Source organism: Leopardus geoffroyi, chromosome C2 (genome assembly GCF_018350155.1).
Source record: "Leopardus geoffroyi isolate Oge1 chromosome C2, O.geoffroyi_Oge1_pat1.0, whole genome shotgun sequence".
NCBI classification, from domain to species: Eukaryota; Metazoa; Chordata; class Mammalia; order Carnivora; family Felidae; genus Leopardus; species Leopardus geoffroyi.
In genome coordinates this window covers 130,507,540-130,520,063 of record NC_059333.1, presented here as the reverse complement: position 1 = coordinate 130,520,063, position 12,524 = coordinate 130,507,540, and the positions used below count along the sequence as shown (strand labels likewise).

Genomic DNA, 12,524 nt, shown 5'->3' with positions numbered 1-12,524 from the left:
AGAGAATCTTATGCAGGCTCCAGGCTCAGTGCTGAGGCCCACAAAGGGCTCCATCCCATCTCCCTGGGATCATGACTTGAGCCAAAGTAAAGAGTTAGGTGCTCAACTGACTGAGCCACCCAGGTGTCCCTGTTCCTGTAGTTAATTTTGAATGGGCAGGTGAATACTAATTGATTAAGGCAGTAAAACACTGTACTTTTGAAAATAACAATTCCAACTGATATTTGTTGGTAATATACATTAAATAGTACAAGGATTGAAATTAATAGAGAAAAGACTTAGGATCAAGTAATTTAATAACACCTTAAGAGATACAGGACCTGGAAGCCTGAAAGAGAATTCTAGAAAGATAAATATTTCATATCTAGTACAGTACAGTACTATTTATTATTTAAAGTACAGTAATAACTATTATGATTGCAGTTAATATTTTTGAGTGCTTATTCTGAGCCAACCATCACATTCTCCCCTTTATTTGAGTTATCTAATTTAGTCTGCACCAAAGCTCTTTGTTAACGATGTTTTTCTCTCCCTTTCATAGATGAACCTTGATTCCCAGAAGTTAGGAAGCTTTTTTCAAAGTTATGCAGCCTGTAAATGGCAGTTATTACTAATATGTCTTTAGCTATAAGTAGTATTTTAAAAATTCACCACCCTTACTTACCTTGGTGATAGATTAAGTGTTAAAACTAGTGTGTATACAGGGGTGCCTGGGTGGGTCAGTCAGTTAAACCTTCAGCTTTTTGGCTCAGGTCATGATCTTGCAGTTCGTCGGCTCGAGTCCCCTCTCAGGCTCTGTGCTGGCAGCCCAGAGCCTGGAGCCTGCTTCTGATTCTGTGTCTCCCTTTCTTTCTGCCCCACCCCTGCTCGTGCGTGCACAGTGCACACTCTATCTCTCTCAAAAATAAATATTAAACATTAAAAAAGAAAACTAGTGTGTATATTAATGTAGCTTCTTGTGCTAATCATTAGTTATGTTGATTGTGGTCTGGTATCTGTGCTACAGGGAAGTATTTGAAGTTTGTGTTGCCAGATTAAATCATCACTTGAACACTGTACTTGGAAGACCCCAAGACTTGCACTCACTCATTTTCTAGTGGTTCTCTTGAAGGTGTTCCAAGTCTCACTTTGAATGATACATAATACAGAATTTCTTATCCTGTTTCTTCTGCATTTTCCTGATATTTGTGTATTGCCATTGTCTACTAGTGAGTTATCTGTGTGTCTAGAAGTATCCTCATGGTCTGAAAGAGTGCTGTTTCCAGACCAGTTGCCTTCATTAGATGAAATGACTGTGTCATAAAGTGATTGAGGCTTTATGGAGAATATAAAATAGATTGACTTGAAAATTTGGAGATTAATATTATGCTGTTGGAAAGTAGGTCCTAGCCTCAGATCTCATTAATCTGGCTATATTTTTTTTTAATGTTTATTTATTTTAGAGAGAGAGAGAGAGAGTGTGAGTGGGGGAGGGCCAGAGAGAGGGAGACACAGAATCCGAAGCAGGCTCCAGGCTCTGAGCTGTCAGCACAGAGCCCAACACGGGGCTCAAACCAAGAACCATGAGAACATGACCTGAGCTGAAGTCAGACGCCCAACTGGCTGAGCCACCCAGGTGCCCCTAATCTGGCTATTTTAAAAGTTCAGTGTTAGTTAAAAGAATATTTTTGAGCTCCTTAAAGACTATCGTGGAATCATATATTGGTAGCAGATTTCTGTCATCTTATGTTCGTCTTGAACCCTTTGTTTAAAAAGTGTTTTTAAAGCTTATCTATAGGCAGAAATTTTTGAAAGTTTATTTTTAGATGGTAGAGTATTTCAGCCTTGGAGCCTTCCTTTTTCTTTTATTTATTTTGTCCTGTGTTGAGTATGGTAGTTTGTTTTATTGTTTGAAATTGTGTAAAGATAATAATTGGAACTCGTTCTAAGTTAATCCTGGAATGTGCTGTCAAATGATAAATCTGTAATTACATGGTCAGAATGAATTTATTTTGATTTCCTAAACTTGAGGGAAGGTATTATTATTGAGGTTAAATACATGGAGTGTAGAGTTAAGCAGATTGAGTCCAAAGTCTGGCCTAACTACTTATTTACCAGCTGTGTGACCTTGGGGAAGTGATATAAATTCTCTAACTCAGTTTTCTTGTCAATAAAATGGGGATCATCCTACCTGTACCATGGTAGAGGACAAAATGAGGTAGATAAATGCATAGGGCCTGGCTCACTAAAGCATAAGGAATACGCAGTAAACCCAGGTTTTGCATAATTTCAGGACGTGTTCTAAATCTTTTTATTAGGGTCACCATGCCTCCCCAATTTCAGTATAATCTTTACTGAGGGCTCAGAAAAGCATTATCCTGATTTCCATTATGAGGCTATGCAGACACTAGTAATAAATAGCATTGAATTATTCCATTATTTCTGGGGTTGACTTGGCTACTTAGGTGAGTGTCTCCTCCCTCTCTTACCTCTCAGATATACCTCTGCCTATATATACTTAACATGGCTAAAGCAAGCTTTTTAGAGAGAGTAATTATCTTTTATAAAGGGCACTTCATTTTACTAGCCTTTTTTGGTGGTTGTTACTCAGGATTAAAGCAGTTATCACTTATTGCTTCCTAAAACATTAGAGATAATGGTCAGGTGTGCTGATTTTGGCCATAGGAACTTCTGACGTCCAGAGAGATGAGTACTTTTAAAATCTTACATTGTATTTTTCTGTCAGCATAGTTATCTACATCAGTATTTCTTCTGTCAGGTCAGGTGATCAATAGTTTAAAATTTTCTTAAATTTTATCGTGGTAAGAACACTTAACATGAGATCTGTCCTCATAACAGATTTCTAAGTGTATGGTACTGTATTGTTAACTGTAGGCACCATGCTGTACAGCAGATCTCTAGAATTTAATCATCTCGCATAACTGAAACTTTATACCCATTGATTAGCACCTCCCCATTTCTCCCACACTCCATTTCCTGGTTGTGTCTAAGAATTTGACTAGTTTAGATAACTCATGATACTGCGTGGAGTCATGCAGTATTTGTCCTGCTGTGACTGACTTCACTTAGCATAATGTCCCCCAGAATTCACTCATGTCATATATTGCAGGATTTCCTTCTTTTTCAAGGCTGAATAATATCCCGTTGTTTGTGTATGCCACATTTTCTTAATCCATTCACCTGTTGAAAGACTTGAGGTTGTTTCCACATCTTGGCTTTTACAAGTAATGCTACAATGAACGTGGGAGTGTTGGCTCTTCAAGATGCTAATTTTAATTTCAGTTCTTTTGGATAAATACCTGGAAGTTTGAATCATGGATCCTTTGGTAGTTCTATTTTTAATTTTTTAGAAACTTCCATACTATTTTTCATACTGCCTACACCATTTTACATTTCCACCAACAGTGTATAAAAGTTCAGTTTCTTTACATCCTTGCTAAAATTGTCTTTGGAGTTTGTTCTGATAATAGCCATTGTAACAGGTGTGAGTTGAAATCTCATACTTTTGAGTTGCATTTCTCTGATAGTGACATTGAACATCTTTTCATATACCTGTTGGCCATTTGTATATCTTCCAGTAGTTTACTTTTATATTAATATGTTAGGTCTTCTCTCCCTTTTTCCTTTCATCTATCCTAACCTAAGAACTCTCTGGATTGAGTTGACTACTTAGGTATCTCACCACTTTCATCACTATCAAGTTCATATGTCTCCAGAAAGTTGTAGATAAACCTTCTTGATGTAAACTTGTTTTAATTCCTCTCCTAAAAGATCTGTTTGAGTTACATATTCCCCCCCAAGTCAGCAATACTTATGAAATAATTCTTGAGGTTTTTTTGTTGCTTGTTTTTTTTTCTGGGTCATGCTCTGAGTTTTTTTTTTGGGGGGGGGGGGGGGCTGTCATTTTTTTTTTTTTATTAAATTAAAAATTTTTATGTTTTTATTTATTTTTGAGAGGCAGAGCACGAGTGGGGGAGGCACAGAGAGAGAGACATACACAGAATCCAAAGCAGGCTCTAGGCTCTAGGCCCCAGGCCCCAAGCTGTCAGCACAGAGGCCCACGTGAGGCTCAAACTCGTGAGCCATGAGATTATGACTTCAGCCAAAGTTGGATGCTCAACTTACTGAGCCACCTAGGCACCCCTTTCATTAAAATTTTTTTAGTGTTTATTTTTGAGAGAGAAAGAAAGAATGAGTGGGGGAGGGGCAGAGAGTGAGGGAGACACAGAATCCGAAGCAGGCTCCAGACTTCAGGCTCCAAGCTGTCAGCACAGAGCCCGATGCAAGGTTCGAATTCACAAATCATGAGATCATGACTTGAGCCAAAGTTGGATGCTTAACCAACTGAGCCACCCAGGCATTGGGGGTTATCATTTTAAAGTCTATTATTTTTCTCTCACTTCCATTTTAAATTTAAAGTCCCTTAATGATATCAGTCACTTCAATACATTTTCTTTTGTCACTTTTCCTAAGGTAGGCCCTTGGTACAGAGTCTGACATTCAGATATCTTAACTTGACTCTAGGAATCCAAACTCTACTCTTTAATATCAGCCATCATCTTTTCTGTCTTCTTTTTTATTTCCTTATTCCAGTCTTCAGTCGTAGTGTATAAGGGAAAGAGAATATCTCTAGACCTGTATTTTTCGCTATTTTGGTACTTTATCAGAGATCCTATCTGAGTTTCTTTTCATCAGTATCATTTACTGCAAATGATTTAGAAGGCTGAGGAAATGTTTGCTGGTTTACTAAGTCTTCGTTGGCTGTGTCATCCCAGATACACGATGCAGGAAAAAAACAACAAAACACACCAACTGTCAGGACTATATTTAGCTGTCTCCATACACACTAGTAGGAAGATGTCAGTTGACTGTAATTTCCTCTCTGGTAACAGTAAAGGTTTCCCTAACCTTGCTGTTACTTGTGATTCTCTGATTCCTCAGAGTATGAGTTGATGCTTTTGCAGGTTTGGCAAAACTTTATTTAGGAGTACTTGTTAGAACATCAACTTGAAATGGATATCAGAGTTTCCCACGGGGTTGCTGTATGTCATTCATTCACTCAAATACTTAATGAGAACCTGTTTTGTGTCAGGCACTCTTATAGGCTCTGAGGTTTTTATATATATATATACATATATATATATATGTATATATATATATATATATACACACACACATATATATACATACATATATACACACACATGTGTATGTGTGTATATATATGTGTGTGTGTGTATAATGAGCTTAACACACAAAAACGCTTCTGTCTGGATATGGTAGCAGGATTAAATAATACATTTAATAAGTTGCATATTAGACTATTAAAGTTGCCATAGAGGAAAAATGAACAGGAATCAGAAGGATTTAAAGTGTGAAATGAGGAGAATGATTATAATTTATAACAGGATGGTTAGGGTAGGCTTTATTATAGAATTGACATCTGGGGCACCTGGGTGGCTCAGTCAGTTGAGCATCCAACTCTTGATTTCAATTCCAGTCATGATCCTCATGGTCATGAGATAGAGCCTTGTGCTGGGTGTGGGGCTTACTTGAGATTTTTCTCTCTGTCTCTCCCTTCCTCTCCTTCTGCCCCTGCCCTGCTTGCATGCAGGTGTGCACACCCTCTCTCTCTTAAAAAAAAAAAAAAAAAAAAAGCAAACAAAACAAAACTGACATTAGCACACAGATTGGAAGGAGGTGTGAGCCATATAGGTATCTAGAGGCAGAGTGTCCTACAGAGAATGTAGAGGACCTTGCCAGTTTGCTAATACAAAAGCAAGTAGTAGGAGTGAAGAAAGCAGTTTCAAAATAGAGGTGTCTTTTAAAATGTTTTTGCCCTGCAGGTATATGTACTCAAGAGAAATAACTGTTCACACAAATGTTCATAGCAGCATGATTCATAATAGTCAAAAAGTAGAAACAACACAACTGTCCATCAACTGATGAATAAACAAAATGTGGTATATCTCTACAATAGAAGGAAACTAATCCATGCCAGAATGTGGATGAACTTTGAAAATGTCATGCTAGATGAAAGAAGGCAGTCACAGAGACTGCATTTTGTGTGGTTACATTTATATGAGATGTTTAAAATAGGCAAAGTCATAGTGACAAAAGGTAGATTAGTGGTTGCCAGGTGCTGGGAGTGAGTGGAAATGAGGAGTGACTGCTAACTGCTAACAGGGTTTCTTTTTGGGGTGATAAAAATGTTCTAAAAACAGCCTTGGTTGTAGAACTCTGAATATACTAAAAACCCCTGACTTGTACACTTAAAAAGGGTGAATTTTATGGTGTGTGAATTATATCTCTAAAAGCTATTGCAAAAATGTTTTTGAATAAAAACGGTTTTGTTAAAATTATGAAAATAATACTTGCTGATAAAAAAAAAAAAAACATTAGACCAGTGTATAAAGATATAAAGGGAGTTGAAGTGAACCATGATTCTAATGATTCAGTGTGCATTGACACTTTGGTATGTATCCAGTATTTTTAATTTTTTTAAAAATGCGTTTCTAGGGGCGCCTGGGTGGCGCAGTCGGTTAAGCGTCCGACTTCAGCCAGGTCACGATCTCGCGGTCTGTGAGTTCGAGCCCCGCGTTGGGCTCTGGGCTGATGGCTCAGAGCCTGGAGCCTGTTTCCGATTCTGTGTCTCCCTCTCTCTCTGCCCCTCCCCCGTTCATGCTCTGTCTCTCTCTGTCCCAAAAATAAATAAACGTTGAAAAAAAAAAATGCGTTTCTAATTAAAGGTAAGGAGAGATAGTCAAGTCACAAAAGATGAAATAAATGACCATATTCATTTTTTTAAAAGTTTATTTATTTATTTTGAGAGAGCAAGCAGAGGGGAGCAGAGAGAGAGTGAGGGAGAATCCTACAGGCTCCCCACTGTCAGCTCAGAGCCCCGACATGGAGCTCAAACCCACAAACTGTGAGATCATGACCAGAGCCGAAATCAAGAGCCAGACGCTTAACTGACCAAGCCATCGAGGTGCCTGACCATGTTCATTTTTAACTTTTATGCAATATGAAGCAAATTATGTAGCATTTTCAAAATTTATCAGCCTTTCATTAGTTAACAATTCTACCGACTTATCCTGTACAGTTAGCTAAATTTAAATTTTCTCATGAAATAAGTAGAGTCTGGATTTTATATACTTCTGGGTTATGGTCAATAAACTAATTTTTAAATATTTCATGTAACATGGTCCCTGTGCATATGGCTGGTAGGAAGCTATTACTGTGTGGTTTATCACACAAGTTTGAGAGTCCTGAACTGTTTGGTCTATGTAACTCTTCAGCCAGAGGAGTCCACACACCAAATTGCTATAAAAGTTTCTAAATCCTTAACTGTCAGTTTCTGTACTTGGCTTGATGTTTGCAGTTAAACTTTGAGTAGCATTGTTATACTAAATTCATACAATGGAATAGCACGTAGACTTTAAAAATTTTAATTCCATAGAAGAAGGTTAATATTGTGTGAAAACAGGCTTAAGCAGTACAATTGACAATCACAATTTTGTTTAAAAAACCCTATTCTAATTAGAAGGGAGGCTAGGATGATTAGCTTTGGATGCTAGGATTTACTTTGTGAGCACTTTAGGTTTTTTTTTTGTTTTTGTTTTTACTATGGACATGGATTACTTCTTTAATGAAAATGTTATTTTTAACTTAAATCGTATTTAGAGTGGGTCTCCTTTAAAGTGACAATGATAGCAGAATGGCTGGCACTTAGCTCAGCAAAAACTTTTTGGAATTGATTGGACACCTGGCACACATTTTTAGGTGCTTGTATTGTGCCAAGGCATTGTTTGGTAATGTGAGATTTAAAGATTCATTTACTTTAACCTTTTTTATTAGATTCTCTATTCTTGGGATGTTGAGGGCAATTTTTGTCTTTAAGAAACCCAGTGTAGTGGAGGGGAGCAGACAGTCACAATATGGTGTGCTAAAGTGTGTGACAGAGAGGGGAACAGACCAGTACCTGTCCCTTTAAACCTTATGGACTTGTAGAATAAGTTGTGCCTTAAAATTAGTACCATATGGCAGGCTTTGACAGTATGGTATGTGAGATTCAGGAAAAACTCGAGGGATAACCGTACTAAATTCAGCCATATTTTTATCTTCTAGGTTTCAGCACAAAATGAACATGATTAGGGAAAATAAGGATTTGTCATGTTTCTACACAACAAAACATTCATGGAGAGGAAAGTAAGTATTTCTGTTGGTTTTATTTTTCTGTGCATCTATGAAGTATCATTTTAAACATAACTTTCAATATCTTGAGTAGTACCACACAGCTCAGTTATGCCATTTAGTCCTTCTCTTCTGAAAAATATATGTGCATATTTTAAATGCAAATGCTACACTTAGAATACATTATTGTTCTTTTTTTCTCTTGACATATCTGGTTTTCTGCTTCTGTGTTGGGAAGAAATTGGTAAGAATTAAAAGTACCAGTTAAAAGGAAAACAGACCATCTATCTACCTCCTTAGATGCTGTCAGTTAATTATATGGTAGTGGCAGAGTATTAACTTCACAAGTTTGTAGCCTGTGTGTGATCGCTCTATTTTCATGTCCATTTGACTGTCAAGAGAGAATATGCTAGTAGTGCTTTTTGTAACCTTTCTTTAGGCCTATAATGAATTTTGAAAATTGGATTTGATCTTACCTTTTCCTTGAGAGAGGCAGTGACATTTTTTAGTAGCTTGCCTGGTCAAACCAAGATGTTGATGTTTCTGTTTCTTTTTTGTGAAATGAGTGGTAATTCCTACCTCTCACATTGCTGTAAGGATTAAATGAAGTGACATGGAGGGTGTGAAGGTTTTAAAATTATGACTTAAATAAATTGAGTATTCAGTGAATGGCACCTGTTGACCATCACCAAAAAAGTTTCCTCTCTAGCCCTTTTAAGTAGTAATAAGTATAATGAGTGTCCCACACTGTGACGAATAGGTGACCACGTTATTTCAAATCAGGCCTCATAAAACGTGCCATGTTCACAAAGCCAATACCTTTAGTTCTTTTTCTGAACTTTTCATTTTTTAGGTAATAGTGTAGTAACTTAGAGTGGTGCAACATGTGATTCTGTAGTGTTTCTGGTTTGCATTAGCAAACTGACTAATTTTGAAAGATTAGAATGTTTAATTTTGTTTCCTTTTAGTAGTTCAATTGTAGGAACTCCTAAATTAGGGAGCATAATGGTTACACTTGTAGAATATCTGTCTTGAAATTTTCTCTTCATTTAATTTCATTGAGCAAAGGTAGAAAATTGAGATATCCAAGGTAGTGTGAGTCTCTTTAATTCTTTGAATTAGCCTTAAAAAAATTGTATATTGGGATGATTTTTATTTTTTCCTCAAGTGGTAGATTGCTCTGGTCATCATAATATAACTTCTATTTTTAATACAATTATACCATACTGATGTATTCTAAAGAACAAACTTACTGTAATACTTCTTGCTTTGCTTGTCAGTAAATGTGATCATCTGGAAAAAACTTTTTTTGATGTTCTAGGAAAGTTGTGACTAAGACTTAAGATATTTTTTTTCTTTTGTAATAATTTGGAGAACTGTTTATGTGTTGTCAGTACATTTCCTTGCTTCCATCATTGACACCTTGAAACTTTGTTTTTATAACAGTTTTATTAAGATATAATTTACATAACATAAAATTCACCTTTTTAAAGTGTACCCATTCAGGGTTACCTGGGTGGCTCAGTCGGTTAAGCGTCCGGTCATGATCTCATGGTTTGTGGGATCTCTCTCCCCTTCTCTCCCTCTCCCTCAACCTCTGTCCCTCCCTCCCTCTGTCCCTCCCTCTGTGCTCTCGTGTGTGCTCTCTCATTCTCTCTCTCTCTCTCTCAAAAATAAATACTTAATAAAAAAAAAGTGTACCACTCCATGGTTTTTAGTATATTTAATAGAGTTGTGAACCGTCACCACTAACCATTTTTAGAACACTTTCATCACCTCCCCAGAAATCTTCTGTAATAGCAGTTGCTCCTCTTTTCCCATCTTTCCCGCATCTGGCAGCCACTAATCTACTTTCTGTCATAGGATTTGCTTATTTGGCATGTGTTATATGAATAGCATCGTAAATTATGTGGTCTTTTGTGACGGTCTTCTTTCACTTAGCATAATATTTTCTTTTGTTTTTCACTTAGCATAATGTTTTCAAGCTTCATCCATATTGTAACTTGTGTGAGTAGTTCATTCCTTTTTTTTGTGTGTGTGCCAATTGTATGGATTTATCACATTTTGTTTATCCATTCATCAATTGATGGACATTTGTTTTATTTCTACTTTTTTACTGTTATGGATAATGCTGCTGTAAATGTTTATGTGTAACCTTATGGGTGAATGTGTACTTCCTGTTCTCTTGGGTACATACCTAGGAGTGGAATTGGTGTTGTATGGAGTTATATAAAGTTATATGGTAATTCTGTATTTAACTTTTTGAGGAACAGCCAAGCTTTTCCAAAGTGGCTGAAACATTTTACAATTTTATCAGTGTATAAGGAATCCAGTTTCTCCACTTCCTCACCGACATTCGTCATTGTCTTTTTTTTATTTTAGCAATCCTAATGGAGAACTGGTGTCTTGTTGTGGTTTTATTTTTTTAATTTACTTTTTAAGGTTTTTAATTTTTATTTTACAGAGAGGAAAGCGTGTGTGCATGCATGCATGTGCACATAGGAGGAGTCTAGGAGGGGGAAAGAGAAAATCTTAAGCAGGCTCCATGCTTAGCATGGAACCCGACACAGGGCTTGATCCCCTGACCCTAGGATCATGATCTGAGCCAAAATCAAGAGTCTCAGACGCTCAACCAGCTGAGCCACCCAGGCGCCCCTCTTGTTAGGGTTTTAATTTGCATTTCCCTGATGACTAAAGTATTGAATACCTTTTTTGCATGTTGGCCATTTGTATATCTTTCATAAGATGTCTTTTCAAATCATTTACCCATTTTAATTGGGTTATAAATGCTCATTATATGTTCTGAATACAAGTTGCTATCAGATACATGATTTGCAGGTATTTTCTCTCATTTTGTGGGTTGTCTTTTCACTTTCTTGATAGTCATCCACTGAAGCACAGGGTTTTGATTTTGATGAGATCCAGTTTATCTTTTTTCTTTTGCTGTTTGTGCTTTTGTTGTCCTAAGAAGCCATTATTTAACCCATGTCTCAAAGACATATCCTATATCCTAAGAATTTTATAGCATTGATTTTGGGTTAATTTTTGTATATAGTGTGAAAAAGGGATCCAACTTCATTCTTTTGCATGTAGATATCCAGTTGTCCCAGCATCATTTGTTGAAGAGATTATTCTTTCCTCATTGAATTGTTTTGGCACTCTTGTCAAAAATAATTGGCCATAGATGTAAAGGTTTATTTATGAATTGCCAGTTTTGTTCATTGATCTATATGCTTGTCCTTATGCCAACACTATACTGTCTTGATTACCGTGGCTTTGTATTAAGTTTTTTTTTTTTTTTTTTTTCAACGTTTATTTATTTTTGGGACAGAGAGAGACAGAGCATGAATGGGGGAGGGGCAGAGAGAGAGGGAGACACAGAATCGGAAACAGGCTCCAGGCTCCGAGCCATCAGCCCAGAGCCCGACGCGGGGCTCGAACTCACAGACCGCGAGATCGTGACCTGGCTGAAGTCGGACGCTTAACCGACTGCGCCACCCAGGCGCCCCGTGTATTAAGTTTTAAAACTAGGAAGTTTGAGGTCCCAACTTTTTTCACTTAATAACATTTGGCTATTCTGGGTCTCTTGCATTTCCATATGAATTTTAGAGTCAGCTAGTCAGTTTTACAAAAAAGGCAGCTGTAAGCAGTAAAGATGAATAAATATTTTTCTTTCTTTTTTTTTTTTTTTTTTTTTTTTTTTTTAAATTTTTTTTTCAACGTTTATTTATTTTTGGGACAGAGAGAGACAGAGCACGAACGGGGGAGGGGCAGAGAGAGAGGGAGACACAGAATCAGAAACAGGCTCCAGGCTCTGAGCCATCAGCCCAGAGCCTGACGCGGGGCTCGAACTCCCGGACCGCGAGATCGTGACCTGGTTGAAGTCGGACGCTTAACCGACTGCGCCACCCAGGCGCCCCAATATTTTTCTTTCTTAAGATATGCCTAAATTACCATCTTTACCTCTTAACATATTTCCCTTGTTCCCGTTTCATGTTACCTTTGTAATAGTTTTCATGTGTTTCATTTTGCAGCCACTACTCATGTTGTTACCACTTCAGGTCTGTTCACTCAGTATAGTCTCCCTGGCTAGCAAAGTAACCTTTTCTCCTACACTTGTCATTTTCCCACTTGGAAAGTACATAATTCTATGCTTGCTCTGGAAGGAGCAGGAAGACGGAGTAGCTTTCAGGAGTAACAAGCACTTTCATGAAAGAGCAAAGTTTCCTTTTTGGCCTAAGCACATCATTTCCGATAGGAAGGAAGATGCATATGTTTCAGTTAAAGCAGAAGTGCGGTTTCACTTTGGGAAACTTGAGGGTGATATTCAG

The 12,524-nt window shown here is 37.3% G+C and overlaps 1 protein-coding gene across 3 annotated transcripts in view; it reads left to right on the top strand.

Moving 5' to 3' along the window:
* DNAJC13 (DnaJ heat shock protein family (Hsp40) member C13) overlaps nt 1–12,524 on the top strand; it is a 125,532-nt gene that overhangs the window by 11,712 nt on the left and 101,296 nt on the right. For all 3 annotated transcript variants that reach the window (XR_006718734.1, XM_045503630.1, XM_045503629.1), the window contains exon 2: nt 8,128–8,208. Coding sequence is in view for 2 of the 3 variants with exons in the window: in XM_045503630.1 (XP_045359586.1) it covers nt 8,141–8,208 (68 nt within the window). In the remaining variant the exon portion in view is untranslated. The remainder of the gene's footprint in view (nt 1–8,127; nt 8,209–12,524) is intronic.